The sequence below is a fragment of the Mandrillus leucophaeus genome, unplaced genomic scaffold (genome assembly GCF_000951045.1).
Source record: "Mandrillus leucophaeus isolate KB7577 unplaced genomic scaffold, Mleu.le_1.0 Scaffold327, whole genome shotgun sequence".
NCBI lineage: Eukaryota > Metazoa > Chordata > Mammalia > Primates > Cercopithecidae > Mandrillus > Mandrillus leucophaeus.
The window spans coordinates 2,564,511-2,588,972 of NW_012103443.1; the positions used below are offsets into that span (position 1 = coordinate 2,564,511).

Below are 24,462 nucleotides of genomic sequence, written 5' to 3' on the forward strand. Positions count from 1 at the left end.
AAACTATATGAAACAAATTCTGTAGTTATTAGTTCTTCAAGGTCCCTATGCACATTTGCCTCCTACCTCTTGCTCATCTTAACCCTTGTCTCATGCTTCTAATGGACCGACGTACTAATTTTTTTCTCTTGAGCTTTTCTTTTTTTTTTTTTTTTTTTTTTTGACGGGGTCACAGTCTGTCACCCAGGCTGGATTGCAGTGGTGTACTCACGCTCACTGCAGCCTTGACCTTCTGGGCTCCAGCAGTCCTCTCCCCTCAGTCTCCTGAGTAGCTGGGACTACAGGTGTGTGCACCACCATGTCCAGCTAATCTTTTTTTTATAGAGACAGAGTCTCACTATGTTGCCTAGGCTGGTCCCAAACTCTGTGCTCAAGTAATCCTCTTGCTTCGGCCTCTAAAAGTGCTGGGATTACAGGCATGAGCCACTGTGCCTGGCCATGTTTCTCTTTTTATCGGCAGTTTCTTTGTTCCAGGAAGAGCTATATTTTCTGTTTCTTGTCTTTGTTCAGGAACTCCATGCTCTGCTTCTGTTGCATGTCACCTGAGAGGTGACAGAACAAAGCAAGCAGCAGAACTGTTTGTTTTAGCACTGTCTTTGGGGGACGATAAAAACTGTGAGTCTTTAGCAAACAGAGTTAGATCTCAGAATGCCTTGGTATTTTCCAAACGGGTTAGTGTAACCCAGTGACCTTACTTGAGTTCTAGTAATGACAGCTTTACCATCAAATTTTCCTTAGGGTATAGCCCTTGAGAGGAAATTGCCTCCTAAAATTGAGAGCTCTGATAGGCTTTATTACTAGTTCAATCTGTAGTCTTAAAGGAGGTACCTAAAGCTACTGACAGTGTTAGACCATCTATCAAAATATGGATATTTTCCTGCAAGCCAATGAGAGCTTTACCTTAGATTAACATTCTGTGACAAACGCTGCTTGGTGGGCAAGAGATTTTTCAATGTTAGATTGCATCCTTTATTATTTTAGTTTACCTCAGGGCAGAGGCATAATGCTGAGAAAAATAAAAGAAGGGTTCTTTCAAATAAAAATGGCAGCAATTGAAAACATTGGAGGAAAACATAGCTACTATATTTAAAAAGCTATGCAAATAGTTTAAAGGTTTGAAGACAAGTTTATCATCTCCCAATAACTAGTAGATACTGTTAAAGCTTAGTGTTCATAACTATTTTTAGGGCAAGGACGATATGTTAGCTATAGATCTCGCCTACCACTCTCATAGTACCTACAGATAGAAGACAGCACAGCATGCTTATTGAATGAAAGCCTTAGGCGCAGATGTACATGCTTTGCTATATTTTTCCTACTAAGCGATGCTTGTTCCATTGGGTTCTTTTTTTGTCAAAAGTGCTGGGAACTCTTCTTGTTCTCTATTCATTCATCTTAGTTGTTTTAATTGCTGCTTGGTCTTGCAGAACCTGAGTTTTAAAGAGCTGGCTAAATATAGACTTATCACTGTAAGCACCTCCTTACACCTGCTTTTCTCGTGGGTCCCTGCAAAGTTGACCAGCTTTTTTTTGGCCTTGAACATCAAAAACAGTTGGAAGGAAAACAGCATCTATTTAGTCAACATTTCCAATGTTGGAAGGCTATGTCAGATTAACTTTTTTTTTTTCTTTTTCTTTTTTTTTTTTTTTTTCCTTTTTTGAGACAGAGTCTCGCTCTGTCGCCGAGGCTGGAGTGCAGTGGTGTGATCTCAGCTCACTGCAAGCTCCACCTCCCTGCAACCCCTGCCTCCTGGGTTCAAGGGATTCTCCTGCCTCAGCCTCCTGAGTGGCTGGGACTACAGATGCATGGCTGGGACTACAAGTGCATGCCAGTACACCAGGCTTATTTTTATTTAGTTATTTATTTTTTTGTATTTTTAGTAGAGACAGGGTTTCACCATGTTGGTCAGGCTGGTCTTGAACTCCTCGTCTCATGCGGTCCACCTGCCTCGACCTCCCAAAGTGCTGGGATTACAAGCGTGAGCCCCTGCGTCTGGCCAAACAATTTTTTTTTTTTCTTAAACTGAGTATGTGTTTTCAGGGCAGTGGACACTGTCAAATGTGGGGAGTGTTACTTGCAGCCATTTTGAGGTTGATCAGGCTTGCCTCAGCTCTCAGTTGTCCACTGTACCCTAAGGAGGGTTTCCAAAGAAACATTGCATCCCTTGGGCAAGCACACGTGGCGTATTTTTTTCTGTGTTTAATCATTTGACTTTCCAGGTGCTCAGGGTGCGCTAGGCACTCATGGGCGGAGCAGTCTGAAGGCGGCCTCTCTTGGGTTTGCTCAGTGATACAGTGCTCCGGAGAGAGCAGTGGTTTGGGGTTCTGGGCGCGGGGTCTGGGTCCCAAGCTCCGTCGCTTTCCAGCTGTATTGCTTCAGTCTAATAATGTGGTTTGTCACATATGAAATGGAAGTGACCGTGCCTGTCTCCATGCATGTGAAGAACCTGGTGTACAGTGTCTGCCAAAAGAAACGGCTTTGAACATAAAATTAGGGAGCAGTGTCCTATTCAGCCCCAAAATAAAACTTTTGTGTGCTTCATTGTTTCTAGTAGCTTTTACTTTTTTCCCTTAATTCTGAAACATCAGGCCAACCCCTGCTGTGCATCAACAAAACCCCCCAGTTGAGAGTGTTATAAAAAATAATAAGTGATTATTAATGAGAACCTCCCCAAGTCCCTGTGGGTCCACTGGATTTCTTTTATTTTCCTTTGGTTTTGTAGGTTGGAGTTTGGTTTGTTTTTGTTTTTAAATTCTCTCTTGTAATGACACCATACCCTTATCTTTTTACTGCATGAATAAGAATCTTTTTTTTTTTTTTTTTTTTTTTTTTGAGACAGAGTTTTGCTCTCATTGCCCAAGCTGGAGTGCAATGGCGTGGTCTCAGCTCACTGCAACCTCCACCTCCTTGGTTGATCAAGTGATTCTCTTGTCTCAGTCTCCCAAGTACCTGGGATTACAGGTGCCTGCCACCATGCCCAGCTGATTTTCATACTTTTCGTAGAGACAGGGTTTCACTATGTTGGTCAGGCTGGTCTTCAAGTCCTGACTTCAGGTGGTCCATCTGTCTTGGCCTCCCAAAATGCTGGGATTACAGGTATGAGCCACCATGCCTAGCCAATGTTTTCCCTCTTGGTTTTTAGGGAATATATAGGAACTGTGGTGTACAGTCTCTGTATGGAAAAATAATTGTGCTGATTTTTGTGAAGATGTCCTTGTACACTAGGAAATAGCATTCTGGATAATTTACCTAAGTATATTCTGTGATTTTGACATCTCTGTCTACATACATGATGCAAATCTGAATAAACTGCAATTCATTTAATAAAAATTGTATGAAATTTCTATTTTTAAAAAAATTTATTTGTAGCCCTATAGTGTAAAATCTGAAAGGTAGCAAAAAGTATATTGCGAAACACAAATTTCATTTCCATCCCCTATGACTTTTGGTTTTTTTGTTTTGTTTTGTTTTGTTTTGTTTTGTTTTTTTGAGACGGAGTCTTGCTTTGTCGATCTCAGCTCACTGCAAGGTCTGCCTCCCAGGTTTACGCCATTCTCCTGCCTCAGCCTCCCGTGTAGCTGGGACTACAGGTGCCCGCCACCTCGCCCGGCTAATTTTTTATATTTTTAGTAGAGACAGGGTTTCACTGTGTTAGCCAGGATGGTCTCGATCTCCTGACCTCGTGATCCGCCCGTCTCGGCCTCCCAAAGTGCTAGGATTACAGGCTTGAGCCACCGCGCCCGGCCTGACTTTTGGTTTTAAGTTAGAGAAACCAGTTAGGCACAGATTACTAGGTATACACTTGCAAATTTGAGCAAAAATGGGTAATGTAACTTTTATGGTATAGCTTCTTTGTAGACACACCTTTTGGAGCCAGTGTTTCCATGGCATTTGAGTTGCCGGATTTCCCCATCCGTGTGTTTTTCATTTTCCAGTTGCAACATGAGAAAGCCGAACTAGAACAGCATCTTGAACAAGAGCAGGAATTTCAGGTCAACAAACTGATGAAGAAAATTAAAAAACTGGAGAATGACACCATTTCTAAGCAACTTACATTAGAACAGGTAAGCACCTATAGCTCTTCCTTTACATTGTATTTTCTCGTTATCAGCTTGTTCTTTTAAGCTTTAAGATGCCTGGAGGAATTTAAGTGAAAAGTATTTTTCAGCTTTCTCTTCCCACAGTGGAGACTTCATTTCTGAAGTGAGCATTGACAGGTTTACCCAGTTCCTATCGTTCTCTCACACATTTTCTCTTTTTTAACCACAATTAATAAAGTTTCAGGATATAAGTTCTGATGTACTGATTTATAGCAGGAAATGTCAGGTTCCTTTTTGCAAAGCAAAGGGAGAAGAATGTTTTTGACCACAGGATAGTTTCTGTGAAAGTTTCTAAGACAGTGTTGCTGTGGAACTAAAACTGGTCTTTCAAAACTTCTTCAGAATAAACAATTAACATTTTCCTCTTTGAATGATTGGCAACCTTACAGGAGCCTTCTCTTCTCCCAGCCTAGACTTGTTAGTACAGATACAGGGTCATAGACTCAGTAACTCACCTTGAGTCAGCCACTGACTGGTTCTGTGACCTTATATTAACTTTATTAATTTCTCTGGGCTCAAGTTCTCCGTTTGTAAACAGAGCAGGACAGACTAAAACCAGAAATGGCAAACTTAACAAGGTACAAAGGTGGGAAGTAGTCATAGCATACAATCCCTTTGTCCTCTGCCCTCGGCAGGCGTTGGTGTTGGGACGTTGGCCTTGGGAGTTCGGACTTGGTCTGCATGCCCCATTATCACACAGAACTCTGGGTAGCTATTGTCACTCCATTCAGGGTATGTCAGACTATATTATTGCTAGCCTTAGTGTTCCCCAATGCCTTTTCCCATGCTAGCGTCCTGAAATTTTAGTTCCCCTAAGTTATAAGAGGCTGATGCTAGTGTACTGCTACCTGGGTTTCCATGTAAAATGCAGTAGATGAAGATCTTCCAGCTGTTTGTATTTTAGATCCTGATTGCCCTGATTAGGCTAAGCCTCATTAAAGTTGTCTGATTTGTCTCACACTCAGCATTCTCCCTGTGCACCTTACTCCGTGTTGACTCATTCCATCAGCCACTCTCAGGACCGCTCTAGTTTGAATATTTTACCTGAGAATGAAACAATGATTGTGCTGCAAGGTTTGAAGGGAAGTTAGAGTTTGCCTTAAAGTAAGACTGTTCTTTCTATTTTTACCTGTAGCAAAGCAGGGAATGATACTGGGTTTTCTAACACTGAATGATGACCCTAAAAGTGTTTTCCGCTTTTCTGTGATGAAAGTTCAGTTTTCAAGGGTTAGCTATTTTGTACATATCTAGAGTAATTTATTCTTATCATTCATCTTCCAAATTTAAATGCAGTGTCTAAATTAATAATCAGACACCATGCCCCAGGCCCCCCTAGTTTAAAAACATTTTGTTCTGAGGTTCACCCGTTGAATTCTCAGGGTAGACAGTAGCTCCAGTTCTGTTCAAGTTCAGCTTCGAAGGTTTGTGTTTAAGTCCCTGACACACCAAGTATTTACTTGTTGATCAAGAGTTAACCAAGTGACCAAGTGAAGTTCTCACAGAAGTTGCTATTAGGAGAGCTTTGCCTGGCCATGCCCTTCACAATGATGGTTGTCAATATTTTAAATGTAATAGCTTCTCTCTGGTATTTGTTCACAGGCTCCTAAAGGAGACTTTGAAACTAGGGTTGTGACCCAGAGGGTTTAGCTATGGCCACAAGGGGGAGGTAGTGGCCTAGTGTTAGAAAGAAGGGCTGTCTCATCCTAGTGTTCCTGGGAAAAAGTCCTGCCTTCCTGTCTGAAGACCCTTTGCAGACTTTAGTAGCTGAACCCCTTTAAAATGAAGTCTGAAGCATTCATTCTCTATACCAAGTTAATAACTTAGTGACCTTTAGGCTTATTTCAGTCCGCGATAGTAAAGAAATAGTTTCCACAATAAAATATGTGTAATGCGGCCGGGCGCGGTGGCTCAAGCCTGTAATCCCAGCACTTTGGGAGGCCGAGATGGGTGGATCACGAGGTCAGGAGATCGAGACCATCCTGGCTAACACGGTGAAACCCCGTCTCTACTAAAAATACAAAAAACTAGCCGGGCGAGGTGGCGGGCGCCTGTAGTCCCAGCCTCCGGGAGGCTGAGGCCGGAGAATGGCGTGAACCCAGGAGGCGGAGCTTGCAGTGAGCTGAGATCCGGCCACGGCACTCCAACCTGGGCGGCAGAGCGAGACTCCGCCTCAAAAAAAAAAAAAATAAAATAAAATAAAATATGTGTAATGCAAAGCCCATTCTAGAAGTAAGCCTCAGATCCAGCATATGAAGCCTGTGTTTTAATTAAAGTGGAAAAATTTAACATTGTCATAAACATTTACCCCATTTTGCTTTGGGTATTACTGGGGTAGTTAAATGTGTTTTGTTTGACTATAAATAATTTTAATCAGCGTTTAAGGGGCATGTTTGGTTTTTCCCTCTAATAGAAATCTCTTAGTTTCCGTGGATATAATCTGACCAGCCCTTGAGACCGTCTCTTGGAATTATCTGTATTGTATGATATGATGTAGTATGTGTTATAGTCTCTATTATATTATAAACGATATCCTGTACTCTATATTATTGTCAGAAGAGCAAAGGCATGCACTACACTATGCATTATCATGATTGACATGTAGTTTATGCCTTTGCTTTACTGACAGTCAGTGCTTTTAAACTATAAGCCACTTGAAGGCAGTTATCATGTATGCTCCCACATGTCCTACTGCTTTGTCAGATCAGTGGTAAGTGTAGGTTTGGGCATGTGAATGGTGAGTGGTCCTCTGCCTCTGTATTTTAGAAGGCAGCACAGGCTAGTGTTCAGGGCCTGGGCACTGACTTCAAAGCGACCAGGTGTGAACCCGTTCCCTCTACTTAACAATCCTTTCACCAGTTCACTTTCTTTTTAACAGCTCTAGGGAGATGTAATTTACATATCCTACAATTCTCCCACTTAAAAGGTACAACCCAGTGGTTTCTAGTATATTCAGAGTTGTGCAACCATCACCACAATCAATTCTAGGACATTGTCTTGAACTCAGAATGAAACCCCATACCATTCACCTGTCACCTCTAATCCCTTATAACCTCTAAGCAACTGCTGTTCTACTTTCTGTCTGTGTATTTACCTATTCTGGACATTTCATATGAATAGAATCATATATGTGGTCTTTTGTGATTGACTTCTTTCATTTACCATAATGTTTTCATCCCTGTTGTATCTGTGCTGCTGCTTTTTTTCTGGCTAAATAATCATCTATTGTATAGACATACCACATTCATCAATTATCCGTTTGTCACGTGATGGACATTTAGGTTGCTTCCATCTTTTAGTTATTACGAAGAATGCTGCTGTGAACATTCACGTATAATTTTTTTGTGTGGACATATGTTTTCATTTTTCTTAGTCATATGCCAAGGAGTGAAATTGCTGGGTCACATGGTAACTCTCCTTAAAATTGTGCAACCAAAATGTAATTTTAAAATAATCCATACTTTGCATGTAGTGGGTTGAACCTGCAGAAGGGGTATTGGAAAGCATCCTGCCAGAGATTTGAGTTGGTTACAACGTGTTTGTTTTGAAAGTAGAGCTTGGGTTATCATGGTTTCTGAGTAGGCTCCTTCCTGTCCTCTGTAAAGCAGAACTTAACGGGGCTGAGTTTCTTCCTAGGTAGACCCCAGTTAACTCACGTGTCAGCAGGGCCTCATTGTAAGTTTATCTCACTGAAAGTTAGTCCTTTGGTATGGACACTTCAATTAGATACCATTCTTTCTTTTCTTAGGCCTCGAATCTGGAATTCTCTTATTTTCAAACAGGGAAGGTTAACAGCTAGATCATTAAGGTCTCTGGGCTATAAATGGTTCTGTTGGTGTTTTGCAGTATTATAATTCACAGAATTCTGGAACCAGAAGTCCATGATGTGGGGAAGACTACCTTTGTCCCCAGATGCTAGTGGGGACATGAGACAGTGGGAAAATCACGAATAAATCCAGGGGTAGGGACATCAGCTCTGCTCTTAGAATTTGGGACAACAGGCTCTTATTCCCATTTCCTCTCCCTCCAGAGTTTGCTGCAGAGTTGGGCTTGGTGGGAATCACTGCTCAGTAATAGATCAGTTTGGCCTGTGAGTGGCCCAGCTTGCTCATGCTCCCTTCTCAGAAATGGAAACCCAGAGAGAGATCGGGCAGGTTTCTCAAGCTGCACAGCTAATGAGTGGCAAACGTGGTCCCCTCGTTCTCGTCCTAGTGGTCTTTTAGATCCTGGAAAGACTTTTTTTTTTTTTTTTTTTCCTTTTAAAAAAATTTTACTGTAAGTTTTGGGATACACATACAGAACATGCAGGTTTGTTACATAGTTGTATGTGTGCTATGGTGGTTTGCTGCACCTATTGACCCATCAAATACGTTCCCTCCCCTTGCCTCCCACCCGCAACAGGTCCTGGTGTGTGTTGTTCCCTTCTCTGTGTCTATGTGTTCTCATTGTTCAACTCCCTCTTATGAGTAAGAACATATGGTGTTTGGCTTTCTGTTCCTGTGTTAGTTTGCTGAGGATGACTGTGGAGAAATAGGAATGCTTTTATGCTGTTGGTGGGAGTGTAAATTAGTTCAACCATTGTGGAAGACAGTATGGTGATTCCTTAAGGATCTAGAACCAGAAATCCCATTTGACCCAGCAATCCCATTACTTGGTATATACCCAAAGAAATATAAATCATTCTACTATAAAGACACATGCACATGTATGTTTACTGCAGAACTATTTACCATAGCAAAGTCATGGAACCAACCCAAATGCCCATCAACAATAGACTGGAGAAAGAAAATGTGGTACATATACACCATGGAATACTATGCAGCCATGAAAAAAGAATGAGATCATGTCCTTTGCAGGGACATGGATGAAGCTGGAAGCCATCATCCTCAGACCCTGGAAAGACTTCAGCCTTTGCAAAAGTAAAGGCAATGTCATCTTTCTTTTATATTTCAGAGAACTCTGCTGCTTTCCTGTTCAAACAGCCTGCATTAGTTCTTAATCATTTATTTTAGTTACCTTTTTGTCATTTATTTAGCATTTAAATGTGTGATGCCAAAAGTCAGTTTATAAGCAGATGTAAAAAAGCATATTCAGAATCATGTAAAATTGTGTGGTCTTTGTAGCACACAGTATTAGACTAGTAAATTGGATTCATCTAGTCAACATGACTTTAATGATACTGGGGTTTTCTAAACAAACACTGGTGGCCAGTGCCTGTAAACCCTGACTTGAAGATTTTTCTTCAAACGCAGTCACTATACATCTCTTACTTGGTATTCACATTTTCTTAGGTGATGGTAAGAACATTTGGAACTTGGAATTTCCTGTTCATGTCAAGAAATCTTATTCCGAATAATATGTTCTGCCAATTAGGGAAAATTTTCGTTACCTGTCTAGCATATTAAAAGGCACACATTAGTTTATATATTAAGTGAAGTTTATCTCATCAGATATGAGGGCCTTTTGTGTACTCTGCTCTGAAAATTATCTCTTGGGGAAGAAGACAACAGTGGCATACAGTACGTGTGTTAGACACTCAATGGTTATTAAGTAGTACTACAGAAAAATAGGGGACTATATCCGTGGAGGTTAGTCATGTAATTCAGCTAACACTTACATGGTGTAACAGGATTGCCTACCGTGTACCAGGCCCCTTACTTTTTCCTTCCTGTAGTTGGCCCTGTGTCTTTTTTTCAGTTATTCCTGGAATTTAGGGACATGTTTTCTTATCTGAGATGTCCTTTCTTCCATAGCACTAAAACCCATATATAAAGGTTGGATTTAGGATTGATTTATTAATTTTAGCTTATTAGCATCCATTTATAATGACATCTTAGCTCGTGTGGTTTAGGGAAACTTCCCTGGGTTCAAATCTCCCTTTCATCTGTAATAAACAGTGTGGCCTCATGCATGCAATTTGGCCTCTTTTGTGAAGCAGTTGCAAGTCTTATTTGTATATTTTGGGGAGGATTAGTTGTCCTTCCTGCCTGTCCTCACACTCCATGTGTACTAAAGTTCTTTCTGATGCAGGATTGTTCAAATGTGGACTGCACAGCAAGAAATACATTTTTATGGTAACCTAGTCACTGATTATGTGTAATTGTATTGTGTCACTGTGATGAGTTTCATAAAACAGTACTTACATGCTTTGCACTAATTTTCTATTTAATTATATTTCATCTTTATTAAAATGTAGATCACAAAAGACTAGACTAATTTCACAATCCAGTTTGAAAAAAGTGCTCTACCTTGCCCAATGCTTTGTTCCCTCCAGGTCTTCATGGATCTGTTTCCTCTGCCTAGAACACTTTATCCCTCCTCTATCCTATCCCTGCTCAAGCCTTACTAGTGTCCCTCCTGCAGTCAGTTAGGTGTCTGTGCTGTGAGGAATTTCTATAATATTCAGACCTACTCTTGTAACATTCAGTACTCTGTTTAATTGTTTCTTTCTTATAGCTTCACTATAAGATGAAAGAGGGCTGAGACAAGGTTGACCTTAACACTGTACCCCTGGTGACTCTAATCTGTTAGCTCTCCAAAAATTGTAGCTGCTGCCATTTATACTGAAAAGTATCATCTAATTCCTATGGTACTTTGCCCTACCTATTTTCCAGGAAAATAAGTGTGTATATTATTTAAGCCTCAAATGTCTCACTATCTTCCTTGAACTGGTTATCTGTCTCTTCAGTTATGGACATATTTATGCTCATATGTCATTTGTGATCTGGCCTCTTTAACTTTCTTCTTTGCCCATGCTGCTGTTGATGCCCTTGTATAGCATGCATCCTGCATTAATCCAATACACCTGTATTGCATGCCTGCTGTGTATCACAAACTCTTCTAAGAAAGATGACGGGAGGTCCCTGGCCTTGAGGAGCCTGGTCCAGGGAGGCCAGTGCTGAGGGATGCACTGGGCAGAGTCCTGTGGTGGAGGAGAGGAGTGGGGCTCCCACCGTAGCACAGCAGCCCCCTAGCTAGCAGAGAATGCCTGCAGGTGCTGTGAGACTGATGCAGGAGAAAAGACACCCACTGGCTAAGTGGGTCTGCATTCAGCCATGTTGCAGGGAAGCAGAGATGGGAGAGGAGGCAGAAATGAGGAGAGAAAATAGGTAGTAAAAAGTGTTTGCAGGTACTACGTAGAGTAAAGATGCCAAGAACAGAAAAGAACTGTGAAGGAGATGTGAAGTTGACTCCCGGCCTCTACTTTGGGGGTCATGGAGTAAGAGGAGGTTTTGGTATCTGCTGTGCGGTGTACTTGAGGGCTTAGGCTCATCTTTACAGTGAATGCCAGATGGAAAGAAGCCACATTGCTCTACCAGGGCTTGTGCAAGCCTCAGTGCTAACCATGCTCAGTGGTTACCTTCATTCAGCTACTAGATGATACTGGGTGACTTAAAGGGGCTTGATGGGACCCCAGCTTCCATGGGCAGCACAGGGAGTGACCCTCACTCATCTCAGTGCCCCTCACCATCTACATCTGCAGCAAATCACAGAGGCCAGGGTTTCGAATGATGAATTTGAATCCTCACGACAAAATTTTTTGAATTCATTGTCTTAATGAAGCAGGAAAATATTTAGTATATTTTAAAGTCTATCAGGAAGGAAAGAAACTTTTCACATTTCCAGTTCTTAGAATAGTGGCTCTTAAGATGTTAAAAACAGTTAATGATACTGCTAAGGAAACAAGATGGCCTTTCTGCCTTGGTTGTCTAGAAGGTAATTCATTCAAAAATATAACCAAATTGACATCATAGCCAGTCCCCATACAATTCTGATGCTACTTGTTTTAGAAGCTACAGCAACTAACTCTAGTGAATTATACAGGTAATCTTTGTGTCCTTGTGATTTATGAGTGAACAGAGTGGCTAGTGGCTCATATTCACGTTTGCATCCTTGGGTGATTTGGTTTTACTAATCTTGTAGAACATGGTTGTATTAGTCCTTTTTCATGCTGCTGATGAAGACATACCCTAGAGTGGGCAATTTACAAAAGAAAGAGGTTTAATTGGACTAGTTCCATGTGGCTGGGGAAGGCTCACAATCATGGCGGAAGGCAAAGAGGAGCAAGTCCCATCTTACATGGACGGCAGCAGGCAAAGAGAAAATGAGGAAGATGCAAAAGCGCAATTCCCTGATAAAACCATCAGATCTCGTGAGACTTTTTCACTACCACAGGAACACTATGGGGGAAACTGCCCCCCATGATTCAATTATCTCCCACCGGTTCCCTCCCACATCATGTGGGAATTATGGGAGTACAGTTCAACATGAGATTTGGATGGGGACACAGAGCTAAACTATATCAGTGGTTGTTTCTTAAATTCACAGGTAGTGTGACCATACTGGGTCTTGTTTAGAATTCCATTCATGCTAAAAGCTGCCCTTGCAGATTCTGACAGCTAGAGGAATCCATTGAAATTGTGCTGAGTAGAGCACCTACTGATTTTTGTGTGCCATTTTGAAAACACAAAGAGCAACCATGTTCCTTGAGGAGTCACTTGCATTAAGGAAATGAAATTTAGTGACTACCATGCTTACTTTGTAGTTTAGTTATAAATACAAATTTCAGATTATGGAAGTCTTGGAATCTTTTTTAAATCAAACATTTGCAATGTAAAAGTAATCCATTGTTCTTTCAAGACAGTTTGGAAAACAAGCACAAAAAAGTACAAAAATGAAAAAATATGACCTAGATTGCAGTTTGCCTAGAAAAACAGCTATTGATGTTTTTCTTCATCTTCTCCTCTTCCTCTTCTTTTCTCTTCCTCTTCCTTTTAAGTGGATTTATAATTGACTGCCCTGCTCTTTAAAAAATAAAACATAATAACTTAAGTCTGCACATTTAGATAAGCCGTATTGGAGACATAATCATAGTAAACCCTGAAGTCGGTTTGGTGGAAATTTGTTTATAGCAAATCCACGGTGATGTTTCACTTGCGTGAGAAGCTTGGGTACATTCATCCCACCCACTGCTTGTCCAAGAGAGGTGGGGAGAAAACCTCAGATAACAGCTGAAAAATAAGTGGGATTTTGTGCCTTGGAAGTGAGAAAACTAGGGTCAATACACCATACTCAAAAGAAGCTTCAGGAGGCTCTCTGTTGAGTTGATTTGCTTTGGAATCCATTTGTTGGGATGTGATGAAGCCAACTAAGGGGTGCCAGCTCCAGACCTGTGAAAGCAGACACTGAGCTCTGTCAAGGGACACAGATAAGTCTCTCTATAGGACAAGAAAAAGGAGAAAAATCCCCCAGAATTCCTTTCCTAGACTCTATTTCAATTAAATTGAAAAACTCACTGTGTTCCATCTTGTAAGACTTTATTTTGAAGCATCAGATGCCACATATAGATCAACTTGTTCAGATGATGTTACATGATGGGAGGGGAAAAACTCAGTGTATTTCCTGTGTCAAAGGAGAGGCAGCTCGTCATGATCCAGTGACGTGCGTCTTCTGGTTATCCACTGGGGATAAAGACCTTGCATGTTAAATTGAAGGACACTGGTGTTCTGCAGTAGAGCAGTCAAACCCAGAGATACTGTACCGAGACTTCCTAGTTGTAACTGTGAAATGCACAGGTCTTTTTCTCTATGATCAAAACAAGAATTTGCTCGATGACTTAGGTGTTCTCCCTAACTGAACACACAGCAAATGAATGAATGGCTAAGTAAACTCGTCATCCCTATGTAAGGAAGTTGGATGAATGTGGTAATGACAAGAAAGAAATGATTTATCAAGGAAACTTCCATTTTGGATAAAGAACATCAAGTTTGTCCAAAACTTCCATTTTGGATAAATCACATTAGGGCAAGAGAAGTTGCCCTGTTGTTTTCTTAAAGAAGCTTGTTTTAACTTTAATAATATTTTGGGCTGGGAGACAACAAAGTCTTGCTATTGAAGCAGGATATTTCCCTGACCCCTTCGCAGGAGTTGTGACAGTGGTGTCTCATTTACTCAGCCCACCACTCTCAACTCCAGTGTGGGAACTGGAGTGAACAAGTGCTGCCACCGGCTGGCTGCTTAGGTACTGGCAGGGAAGAACTCTGTGCTGGCCCCATAGCAGCGTTTAGGTGGGGGTGCCTGTAACTCCTGAAGCCCCAGAGGGCGTATTACAGTACTGTTTTAGTTCTGCTGTCCGTGGACGGCTTAAGTGTTAACAGTTCAGTGGCCCCTTGCCTTTTTGCGTGAGTCGGCTGCCCTCCACCAGCGAGGGCAAAGGGCCAGTGTGACAGCCTTTTGTATCTGCACTCGTAGCTCCCGAGCTCTTGTCTGGCATCCAGGAAAAATGAGGTTGCACGAATTAATTGAAGGATGGGAAATATGGGGGATTTTATTGCCGATGAAAGTGGCTCTTAGTGGGAAGGGGAGCTGAAAGGGGGATGGGGCAGGTAGGTAATCTTCCCCTGAAGTCTGCCTGGATTCTTCTCCAAAGTTACGCCGCAAGCTGTCCCTCCAAAGTCACGCCTCAAGCTGTCCCTCCAAAGTCACGCCTCAAGCTGTCCCTCCAAAGTCAAACCACTTCTCTCTAACCTCCAGCTGTAGTTCCGTCTACCGGCTGAGTCTGGGTTTTTTTGTTTGTTTGTTTGTTTGTTTTTATAAGCATTGGGTGGGTTGGGACAGGGCCATGGGTGGTTTAGGAAAAGGCAACATTCGAGTGGAAAAACAGGGATATGAATTCTCACTTTGAACTGTGGTTTCAGGCTTTTTGACTTGAGGATAGGGTTTTCCCAGGGACCTGCCCTTTTCTGCCTAGAATTTCTCTGCCCCCCTGTCCCTGTCACTGTGTTGCCCAGGGTGGTCTCAAACTCCTGGGTTCAAGCAGTCCTCCTGCATGAGCCTCCCAAGTAGCTAGAATTACAGGCAGGCACCACCACACCCAGCAAGATGCTTATTTTAGGTAATAGTCTGATGGTAGCCACTGATCTGATAGTATATTTGCAACAGTTACAGATGTCATTTCTTTACTAAGGCATTCTCCACTGAACTGTTGATGTAGTAAAAGAATGTATACACAATACTGTGAAACTTGCTTTCCCTCAATGGCAATTGTCTGTTAAAAGAATTCCCTTGAGTAATGAACCCAGTATGCAAATTTCTGTAATATTATGTTGATGTCAAAGTGATGAAAATGTTAAGACCAGAAACGGTATTAATCTCAGTAATTAAATGTGTGTCTATTTAAAAAGTTATTTCTCATTGAAAGCAATATTTCTTGAACTGATGATAAGTTATGAAATAGTATCATTTTCATGTTAATAATGGCATATTAATATTGTCCTGAAATTATATCAGTTTCAAAGAACAAATCTAATTCTTACAGGAACATAATTTTTTAGAAGAAAAAAGATGTAAGCTGTATTAAGGTTATCTCTGAGCTGTCCGGAAAATTCTGTCTTCCAAATAACTGAACTTTCACTGTCATTTATTCTTCTGAAGGTTGATAGGCTCATTCTATATTTTAAATATGTCAGATAATACCGTACTAATGGATTGCTGTTTTTGAATGTACTATTACTTCAGTTACACTAGGAAACTCAGTTTTTTTAAGATTAGATATCTATTTTTTTTTTCTATTATAAAAATAGCAGATGTTGATTAAGAAATTGGGCAGGCCAGGAAAAAATAGGAAGATAAATTATCAACAGCATAACTTTCACCCAAAGGACAGTCATATTTATCTTGCTGTATAGTTCTTTCTGATTTTTTTGTGTGTATTTTTCCTTTTGCCTGTATTTTAGATATATGTAGGCAAGTTTCTTTTCAATTATAACTTTGACCTTCTAGTCTAGAAAGTGACCGCTCTTCCTCTCCCTTTTCCTTGCTCCTCACTGGCAGACTTCTTCGGCTCTTTCTGTTCTCAGCATTGCATGGGCCGTGTGATGACCTAGAACTTGTTCTTAAAATTCTGAAAGCAATCACAGCTTGATTAACCAAATAGACACCTGGGAGGACTGTATGGTCTATGAACACCTGTCCTAGCTTATCTGTAACACAGACTGACTACTTGTTTTGTCTTTTTTTAAAAAGACAGTTTTCCAGAATGCAAGGGTCAGATGTCTTCCACCTTAGGAGAATTGCCAGGACTGAGCAACATTCCACTGATCACCTGTACAGACAGCTGACACAGACATTGCTCGTTTTACCTTAGTTGTCTCCATTGCTTTACTTTGTGAAGGCTTTGCCAAGGACCACTGTGGTTTGCTCTCAGCTATTTTCATGTCAGATGCACGTAATGTATTTTAATAGCCCCCTCACGAATTCTGTTAGTCATTCTTTCCAATATATAGGCACAATCTGGATTAATTCAGATGTGTGGGAAAATAGGATGGAATGAGGTAGGATCTCTTATTATCTCTGCTCTTGTAGTAGAAGCAAAACTGTGACCATTTTTCTGACTTTGATTTAGTTTCGAATAAGTATATATTTTGAAAATACATACTTATTTTTTCCCAAGTGATGTTGATGTACCCGCAGGTCAGCACTTTGAACACTTGAACATCTATGAAATCACATAGTAAAGTGATAGGAGATGGGGCTAAGCTTTTAATGGCCTTTAGACATAGCCTTTAGATATAACCTAACCTGGAAGGCTTTGGGTAGTTGTTGTGTTAAATCCCCAACACACTGTTGTGTTTTCTTAGGACTTACCTCTTATTTAAAAAAAAAAAAAAAAAAAATCTGGCCAGCTTAAGAGTTTGGTTAATGTGAGTCTTAAAGCATTCTGCTATCTTTTTCTTTTCTTTCCTTTTTTTTTTTTTTTGAGACAGGGTCTCGCTCTGCCACCCAGTCTGGAGTACAGTGGCACAATCATAGCTCACTGCAGTCTCAAGCTTCTGGGCTCAAGGGATCCTCCTGCCTCAGCCCCTTGAGTAGCTGGGCCTGGAAGCGCGTGGCACTGCATCCGACTCATTTTTTATTTTTTTGTAGAGACGGGATCTCACTGTGTTTCCCAGGCTTTAAGTGCCTGGCAAACTTTGTGTTCTATTTATATGATAGCCTTTATTTCATAGGCTTCCCCTTCTCTTTATTATGCCTGGATTAATGCATGCCTTAGTTATAATGGACTGCTTTCCAAAATTTGTTTTATAAATCAGATGTTTGGGTTTCGAAACATATTTTCCCATAGTAATGATGATAATATGGTACTTAGACTAAAACCTTTCAAAGCAGATTGAAAAGTTTCACTAAAACCTTTCAAAATCCTATAACTGAGTATAATATTCAGCTAGAGTTCTCATCCGACTTTTTTGCCAAACATTCCTTACTCCCACCCCAGCATCGTAGTCCTCTTTAAATGGAAAAATGCAATAGTAAGAAAGAACTGTGGTAGCATTGAGAGCCACCTCTCGGCTGCCCTACTCCCTTTCTGCTTCTTTGGGTGGTGGTCAGGATCTGTCTACTGAGAAGACACAGGTAGGACTGGCTGTGAATTCAAATAAGCCAGATGCATTTTTATATATTGAGTTTATTCATTGAAGAAGTTCTAAATTTATTTTGGGAACATAATAAGAACTCCTGGTCTGATGTTAATTAACCTGCAGTGAAAAGTAGAGCTACTCAAGAGGAGTAAAGAATTTGGCAGTTCATTGAACTGACTTAATTACAAAGCAGGCTTTCCAATGAATATTCAGCTCCAATGAATAAATCAGCTATATCCCTTGGTGCTGGGTGCTTGTGGAATAATCACAGTACGGGACTTGGGTTAGCCTGAGAATTAGATGTTTGGTAAGGGATGAGTGGAGTACATATTGCATGAACACCAATTTTTTTTTTATGTGATCAGATATTATTAGAAAGGATGTGGAAGGGAGATTATTACAGATAGAGACCAGCATATTGAAATCACTGTATCACTCAGCTTTTTACACCTGAAGCAAGAATTTCCAACTTATTACCCTGGAAACTTAACATATATTATGAGATTCTGCAATGACCAGGACACTAAGCATTGAAAATCTGTTTTTACTGTTTTATGTTCACTTTGGCTGTAAATATATAGGATTTGGAATTAGGTGGGAAGGAAGTGGTGGGGACACTGATAAAGAACTTATCAAGCCTGTAATCCCAGCACTTTGGGAGGCCAAGACGGGAGGCCAATCATGGTGGTCAGGAGATCGAGACCATCCTGGCTAACACGATGAAACCCCGTCTCTACTAAAAAATACAAAAATACAAAAACTAGCCGGGCGAGGTGGTGGGCGCCTGTAGTCCCAGCTACTCGGGAGACTGAGGCAGGAGAATGGCGTAAACCCGGGAGGCGGAGCTTGCAGTGAGCTGAGGTCCGGCCACTGCACTGCAGCCTGGGCGACAGAGTGAGACTAAAAAAAAAAAAAAAAAAAAAAGAACTTAAGGGGAAATTAACCAAGGGACTCAATATGATTTCTTCTAATTTCTCTGCTCTTTAATGTCAGCCAGAGCTCCTCAGCAATGCTGAAAAGTTGAGATTTTTAAAACTGAAAAAACAAGAGGCCCTGCTCTTTGCAGGGTTAAAGATAATATAGAGTCCTATAGCACTGCCAGTCTATGTAATGAAATACGGTAAGTCCTCACTTAACATTGTCAGTATAGTTCTTGGAAACTGACTTTAAGTGAAACAACATATATGAAAATCAATTTTACCAGAAGCTGATTGAGATAAACAAGAGTTAAGTTCCTGTGACATATTTCTGGTCACAAAAACATTATCACACTTCTAAATAAAGACCCGACGTAATTCTAATGTTAAACATTGAAACAAATGTGAGTTATGCATATATTAAAGAAAGATTAATGAAAACCATTAATTACCCCATTTTTAGTGAATCAGTGAGTGATGGTCATAGTAGTGATATGTTAAATCAAGGATAAATGTTTGCAAAGTAAAAATTGTAAGGAGCACCTCCTCCCAACTCACAGTTCAAAAGCAAATAGAAACAATTACAGCGGCTTGCTGAACATTGCATACTGCATCATTGATTTTCATGCATTTGTATGATTGGCATATACTTTATGAATTTGTATTTTATAATAATTTGTACTCATTCATTTTCTAATGTGCTTATTCCAGTTCAGATCAAGGGTGGCTGGAGCCTGTCATGGCAGCTCAGGGCACAAAGCAGGACCCAACCCTGGACAGGGCACCAACCCATTGCAGGACACACTTATACACACACTCTCACTCACTCCAGAGGGACCATGTAGACATGCCGATTGCACATCTTTGGAATATAGAAGTAAACTCGAGTATCTGGAGAAAACCCTCACAGACATAGGGAGAACATGTGAACTCTATGTAGACAGAGGCCCCACTGAGAATCTGCTTTTTTCTTCCCCCCTCGTCAACGTTATAATAACAGGACGTTGAACATTCAAAGACCTACTGTACTTGAGAATCCACACTGCTGAGCTGGGGCCTCCTGTGCTGCCTGCGTCATGGAAATAAATTAGTAGAGCAAATTGGGACAGCAAACCCAGGTTTCACACCCAGAGTGCCTGGGTTTGCTGAGGTGGGCAGTAGATAGCTGGTAACTCTACCAACAGATGCCAGGAAGGAGCCAAGACTCCCATAGAGCTCCACCATGTTTCCTGATCTTGTCTGTTTCCAAAATCGCTCATAGACTCCCTAAACTGCCCTTATTTCCCTGGCATCAGCTACCCCCAACTCTGCTACTCCCAAGTATTGTTGGCAAAGGAGATAGGCCCACAAACCACAGCATGATTTGCTCTAAATCCATGTTTCCCTCAAGTTCCTCTGTAATTGCTGGTTGGACAGGACCCAGCAATTTTGGCTGCCATGGTGACCAATATCCGTTCCTATCTTGGTGGTATGACTGCCTGAGTCATGTCGTCTTGCAGGCTAGTGGTTTCCTCAGTTTTAAAATGATGATTTGCCTTGCTGCTTCTAGCTCTAAATATGTGTGACAGAACTAGCTCTGACTGAAGACAGCTACTGTCTTGACACTGGGCGGGGAATGACAGAATGGGTAGGCCAGAAAGGGACCTGAGGCATCATTCAGGCCAAACTTCTCATTTCATAGATGAGGGCATCGGGGCTACAGCAGCTGAGTGACCTGCTCAGAGTCACATGCCTCATTAGTTACATATGGGTAAAGACAGCTTTGTCTTGATTTTGCTTCTCAGAGTTATTGATTAGTGTTACGAGTATTTACTCTAAAAGTAATTGAGCATGCATTTCTCCACTAAACATCATACTGCAAAATGATGCCTGCTTGAATTTTTTTCTTGCTTATCAACTATCTCTACCTCCTATGATGCTTTTAAACACTGGAATTGGGATCCTTAAAGGTAAATGCCTCATAGTTATTTGTTTAAATAAACATAATTCTGAGGCTAGAGACAGTGGCTTATGCCTGTAATCTCAGCACTTTGGGAGGCCAAGGCAGAGGATTGCTTGAGGCCAGGAGTTCAAGACCAACCTGGGCAACATAGCAAAAACTCATCCCTCCAAGAAGAAAAAATGAGCCAGGTGTGGTGGTGTGTGCCTGTAGTCCCAGCTACTTGGGAGGCTGAAGCAGGAGGATTGCCTGAGCCCTGTGGGTTAAGGCTGCAGTGATCCATGATCGTGCCACTGCACTCCAGCCTGGGCAACAGAGCGTGAGACGTCTCAAAAAAAGAAACGAAATGAAATGACTGTTGATTGTACTTCAAAGCTTGGCCAAAAAGTATGATGAATGCAGAGAATCACGAAGTTTAATAGGAGTTATACAAGGGTTCCAGGATTTCTCACTGTTGCTGCAGGTAGGAACTGTTTAACATTCTGAGGAGCATTTGCACGTTAATGGGGTCCCAACTTTGCAGCACAATATATTTGACTTATTTTGACACCCTGCACCTCCCCCTTTTTGCCCTTGAATTTCTCTTCAGAATCACATTCTGCCATGCAAAAACAACATGTTTTGAAACTCTGTTTCCAGTTTGCTATGTAATCATGGCTTATTCACTTGTCAAATAAGCCCTCTAATACATATTGATGGCCTATAAGGTGCCAAATGTTATTCTAGATACTGGGGATACACCAGTGAATGAAACAGACAAGACAAGTCCCTTGTAGAACTTAACATTCTGGAGGGCTGGAACAGAAATGGAACGGATATCCAAATATAGTGATTATCATAGCCAAAAAGTGTTGAGTGCTTTCTAAGTGCCAATTAATTATCAATGGTTTACCTAGATTTACAAATGTAATGCTCACTGTAATCATATGAGCCAGACATTATTTTTGTGCTTCATTTTGCAAATGATAAAATTATATCTGGTTAATTTTCTCAACATTTTCTAACTAGTGATTGATAGAGCTGGGATTTGAACCTAGGCATTTGGCTCAAACTCTATGATCATAAGACAGAAGTGTAATTACAGGAGTCTCCCCCCAATGTATTGGCTGCTGTTTTGTGACTGTACCTAAGTTTGTAGGAAATATTTTAAATATTCAAACGGCCAGTTGTTTCTACAGCTATTTTTATGGCTTTCAAAGAAAAGCCTAGAGCTCTGTCATCATATGAGAGTGTGCTTCCCATCTGTTTGAGACCTCCTTTTTTCTCTAAATTTAGAACGTGATGATACCATTATCCTTATATCATTTCCTCTCAGGTCTTGATTGTTCAGGTTCTAAGGCAGCTGATTTTATGCATATTCATTCTGGTTCAGATGTGGAACAAGTAGCTGCTCACCTTCATGTGGCTGTCCTGTGCTCCTGTGTGAATATGGGCGAGTCTTTTGCCCTCTGTGAGCTCCTTAAGGACCTTGGGTGGTGTTGGTAGTACCAGTAATCTCAGGGGATTGAGATTGGTGCTTCTTAAGACTAAGCTACCAAGAGTTTCCGAAAGGGGAACATCATTTGGCTGTAAAAATAAAACCACACTTTGGATATTCTGATGTTTGATTGCTTTAAAAGACTACATTTTATTCATCTTTTTGGTTCTGCCTTATGTATACACACAGGATCTTTGGATGAGGAGCTTGCCTCTGTGACCCACTGAGGAAATGTGAAATCTATTAACATCTTTGTGCAATCAAGAATAATTTGTTGACTCAACCGTTGAAATGGTGAATTGCCACTGGTTGAAGAAATAACATGGAGACAGTAGCACAGGCTGTTTGCATTAAGAAAATTTTGTTTTAATTGTTTAATATGTCAAGTACAGAGAATGATAGAACACATGTCCTCTACTCATTGCTATGAAACCTTATTGCACTTTCAGTCTCTCTTACCAGCCCTCTTTTTCCACGTATCTTTTTTATACTATTTCACAAGTATATAATTGTTTGATTTACTGTCTTGACTCCCACTAAAAGGAAGATCCATGAGGGCAGAAATTCCTGACTCCTTGGTTCACTGCTATGTCCCCATTATCCAGTCATTGTTCTCAGTATTTACTACAATATTGATTAATTGAATTTTCCCATGTTTGCTTCATTGAAATAGAACACTGTTGGGGTTCCCTCCCCAACTGCAAAGCCTCCCCCCAAATCACATTTTCTTCTTTCCGTAAATCCTTAGAGTAACCAGTATTGTGGATTTGGTGTTTATCATCTTTTGTGCATATTTTTATATCTTAGTACATGTTTATTTATCTCCATTAGCCAGTATGTAGAGTTGTTTGGGAGCTTTTAAGAGTTGTTTATATAAATAGTAATATAACCTTTCTGACTTCTGTAAGAGACAAGCCCGGAAAAGTAACTCTAAGCCCGGAACTGTAAGGGACAAGCCCAGAAGAGTCCTGATATGACTACTACACCAAACTCCCCTAAAGACCTCTCTGAGGAGGACTTTCCACATGCCTCGAATAAATGCGGAAACAAGGAATGCATTTCATGTACCAGACAACAATTAAGCATTAACATCCGAGAATGAAACTGTCTAGTTTTTTCCAAAGTTTAAGAACTAGAGGCACTTAATATGTTTGTGCCAGAAAATTGGCCACATGCTTGCAGTTTTCTCCAAGAAAAGGGGTCCTAATTGTTCAATCAAAAAATATATTAACAAAGTATAAGTGGCCTGACATTTTGGCAACACTTTTTTCCTTCCTTTAGTTGAGACGGGAGAAGATTGACCTTGAAAATACATTGGAACAAGAACAAGAAGCACTAGTTAATCGCCTCTGGAAAAGGATGGATAAGCTTGAAGCTGAAAAGCGGTTTGTTTAGTCTTGCTGTTCAATATAGGGTGTGTGTGTGTGTGTGTGTGTGTGTGTGTGTGTGTGTGTTGCTGTTCTGGGTGTGACTGAGGGATAGCAGTAGGACACCTTAATTCTTTGGTGATGCACATCATTTTAATTGGCCAAAGGAAAAAATATGTTGAAAGCCTTCTGAACTATTCCCATGTTGGGCACCTCTTTATTGTTTGCTATCATACTGTCCCAGTAGAATTTCTTTTCACTTGGTGTTACAAGGCTATGAGAGAATTAGTCATGCTGCTGTTGTTCACCTTTAAAGTCTTTTCAAGGATGGTTGCAATTTCAACTTTCCACCTTATTAAACTGGCTTCCTCAGTTGTTTTCTAAAGTATATAGGGTATACTATGTACTATTATTTCTACATCTCTGGAATTTACTTTATTAGGAAGCCTGAGATTTTAATAGTAAAATTGTTTTAAAGCCTACTGTAAAGAAATACCTTTACATACTTAAGACTAGGATTCTTTGTGTAAAATGTATATACTTTAAAGTGGAATGTCACTTAACAGCAAACATTTCTTAAACCCCTTTGTGCAAGATAGTTAGGCCCTTGTTTTCGAGCACTGAGTACTCTGGGAGTGTATGGGGCAGGGCTTGTAAGAATGGGAAGAAGATTCTGTATGTGAAATGTGTGTATGGGTATAAAAAGTGAGTTTTTAAAAAATGGTCATTAATCCATTTCACCAAGATCTTTTGTTTGCTACCCAGAGTCTTTCCTCCTTAAGTATTTGGTTTGGATGCATATTTGTAATTGTTTTGAGTTGATGTCTACATTTGCAAAATATAGGCATACCACATAGCTTTAATAAAAGTGAAAATTAGAGCTATATCTATAAGAAATACTTGTATAATCATATCCACTGTGCTTTGCTGATACGTATTATTGTAGCAATACTAACAAGTTGAATTATGGAAAGTCATTCTATGTAATAAATGCAGGAACCATTATAATATTTTAACACACTATTTTTCTCAAGGGTAGACCTGGATAGAGGTAACTCAGTTTGCTCTTGGACAAACTCAAAGGTACAAAGTAAAAACAAAACAAAAACCCCAGCAGCTATGGAAAGGGATTTAGAGATCTGTTGCCAAAGGAAGACTTTGTAGAAGGCAGTTGGAGGTTTTACATGTATTAGTGCCAAATTATTGGATTGAACAGTATGGAAGTTTTCATTTTGTAGGTCAAAGCCATT

At 40.5% G+C, this 24,462-nt stretch overlaps 1 protein-coding gene across 1 annotated transcript in view; it reads left to right on the forward strand.

The window, feature by feature from the left end:
* CCDC6 (coiled-coil domain containing 6) overlaps positions 1-24,462 on the forward strand; it is a 117,598-nt gene that overhangs the window by 71,794 nt on the left and 21,342 nt on the right. The window contains exons 3-4 of the mRNA XM_011988327.1: positions 3,936-4,064; positions 23,127-23,230. Of these exons, the coding sequence (XP_011843717.1) occupies positions 3,936-4,064; positions 23,127-23,230 (233 nt within the window). The remainder of the gene's footprint in view (positions 1-3,935; positions 4,065-23,126; positions 23,231-24,462) is intronic.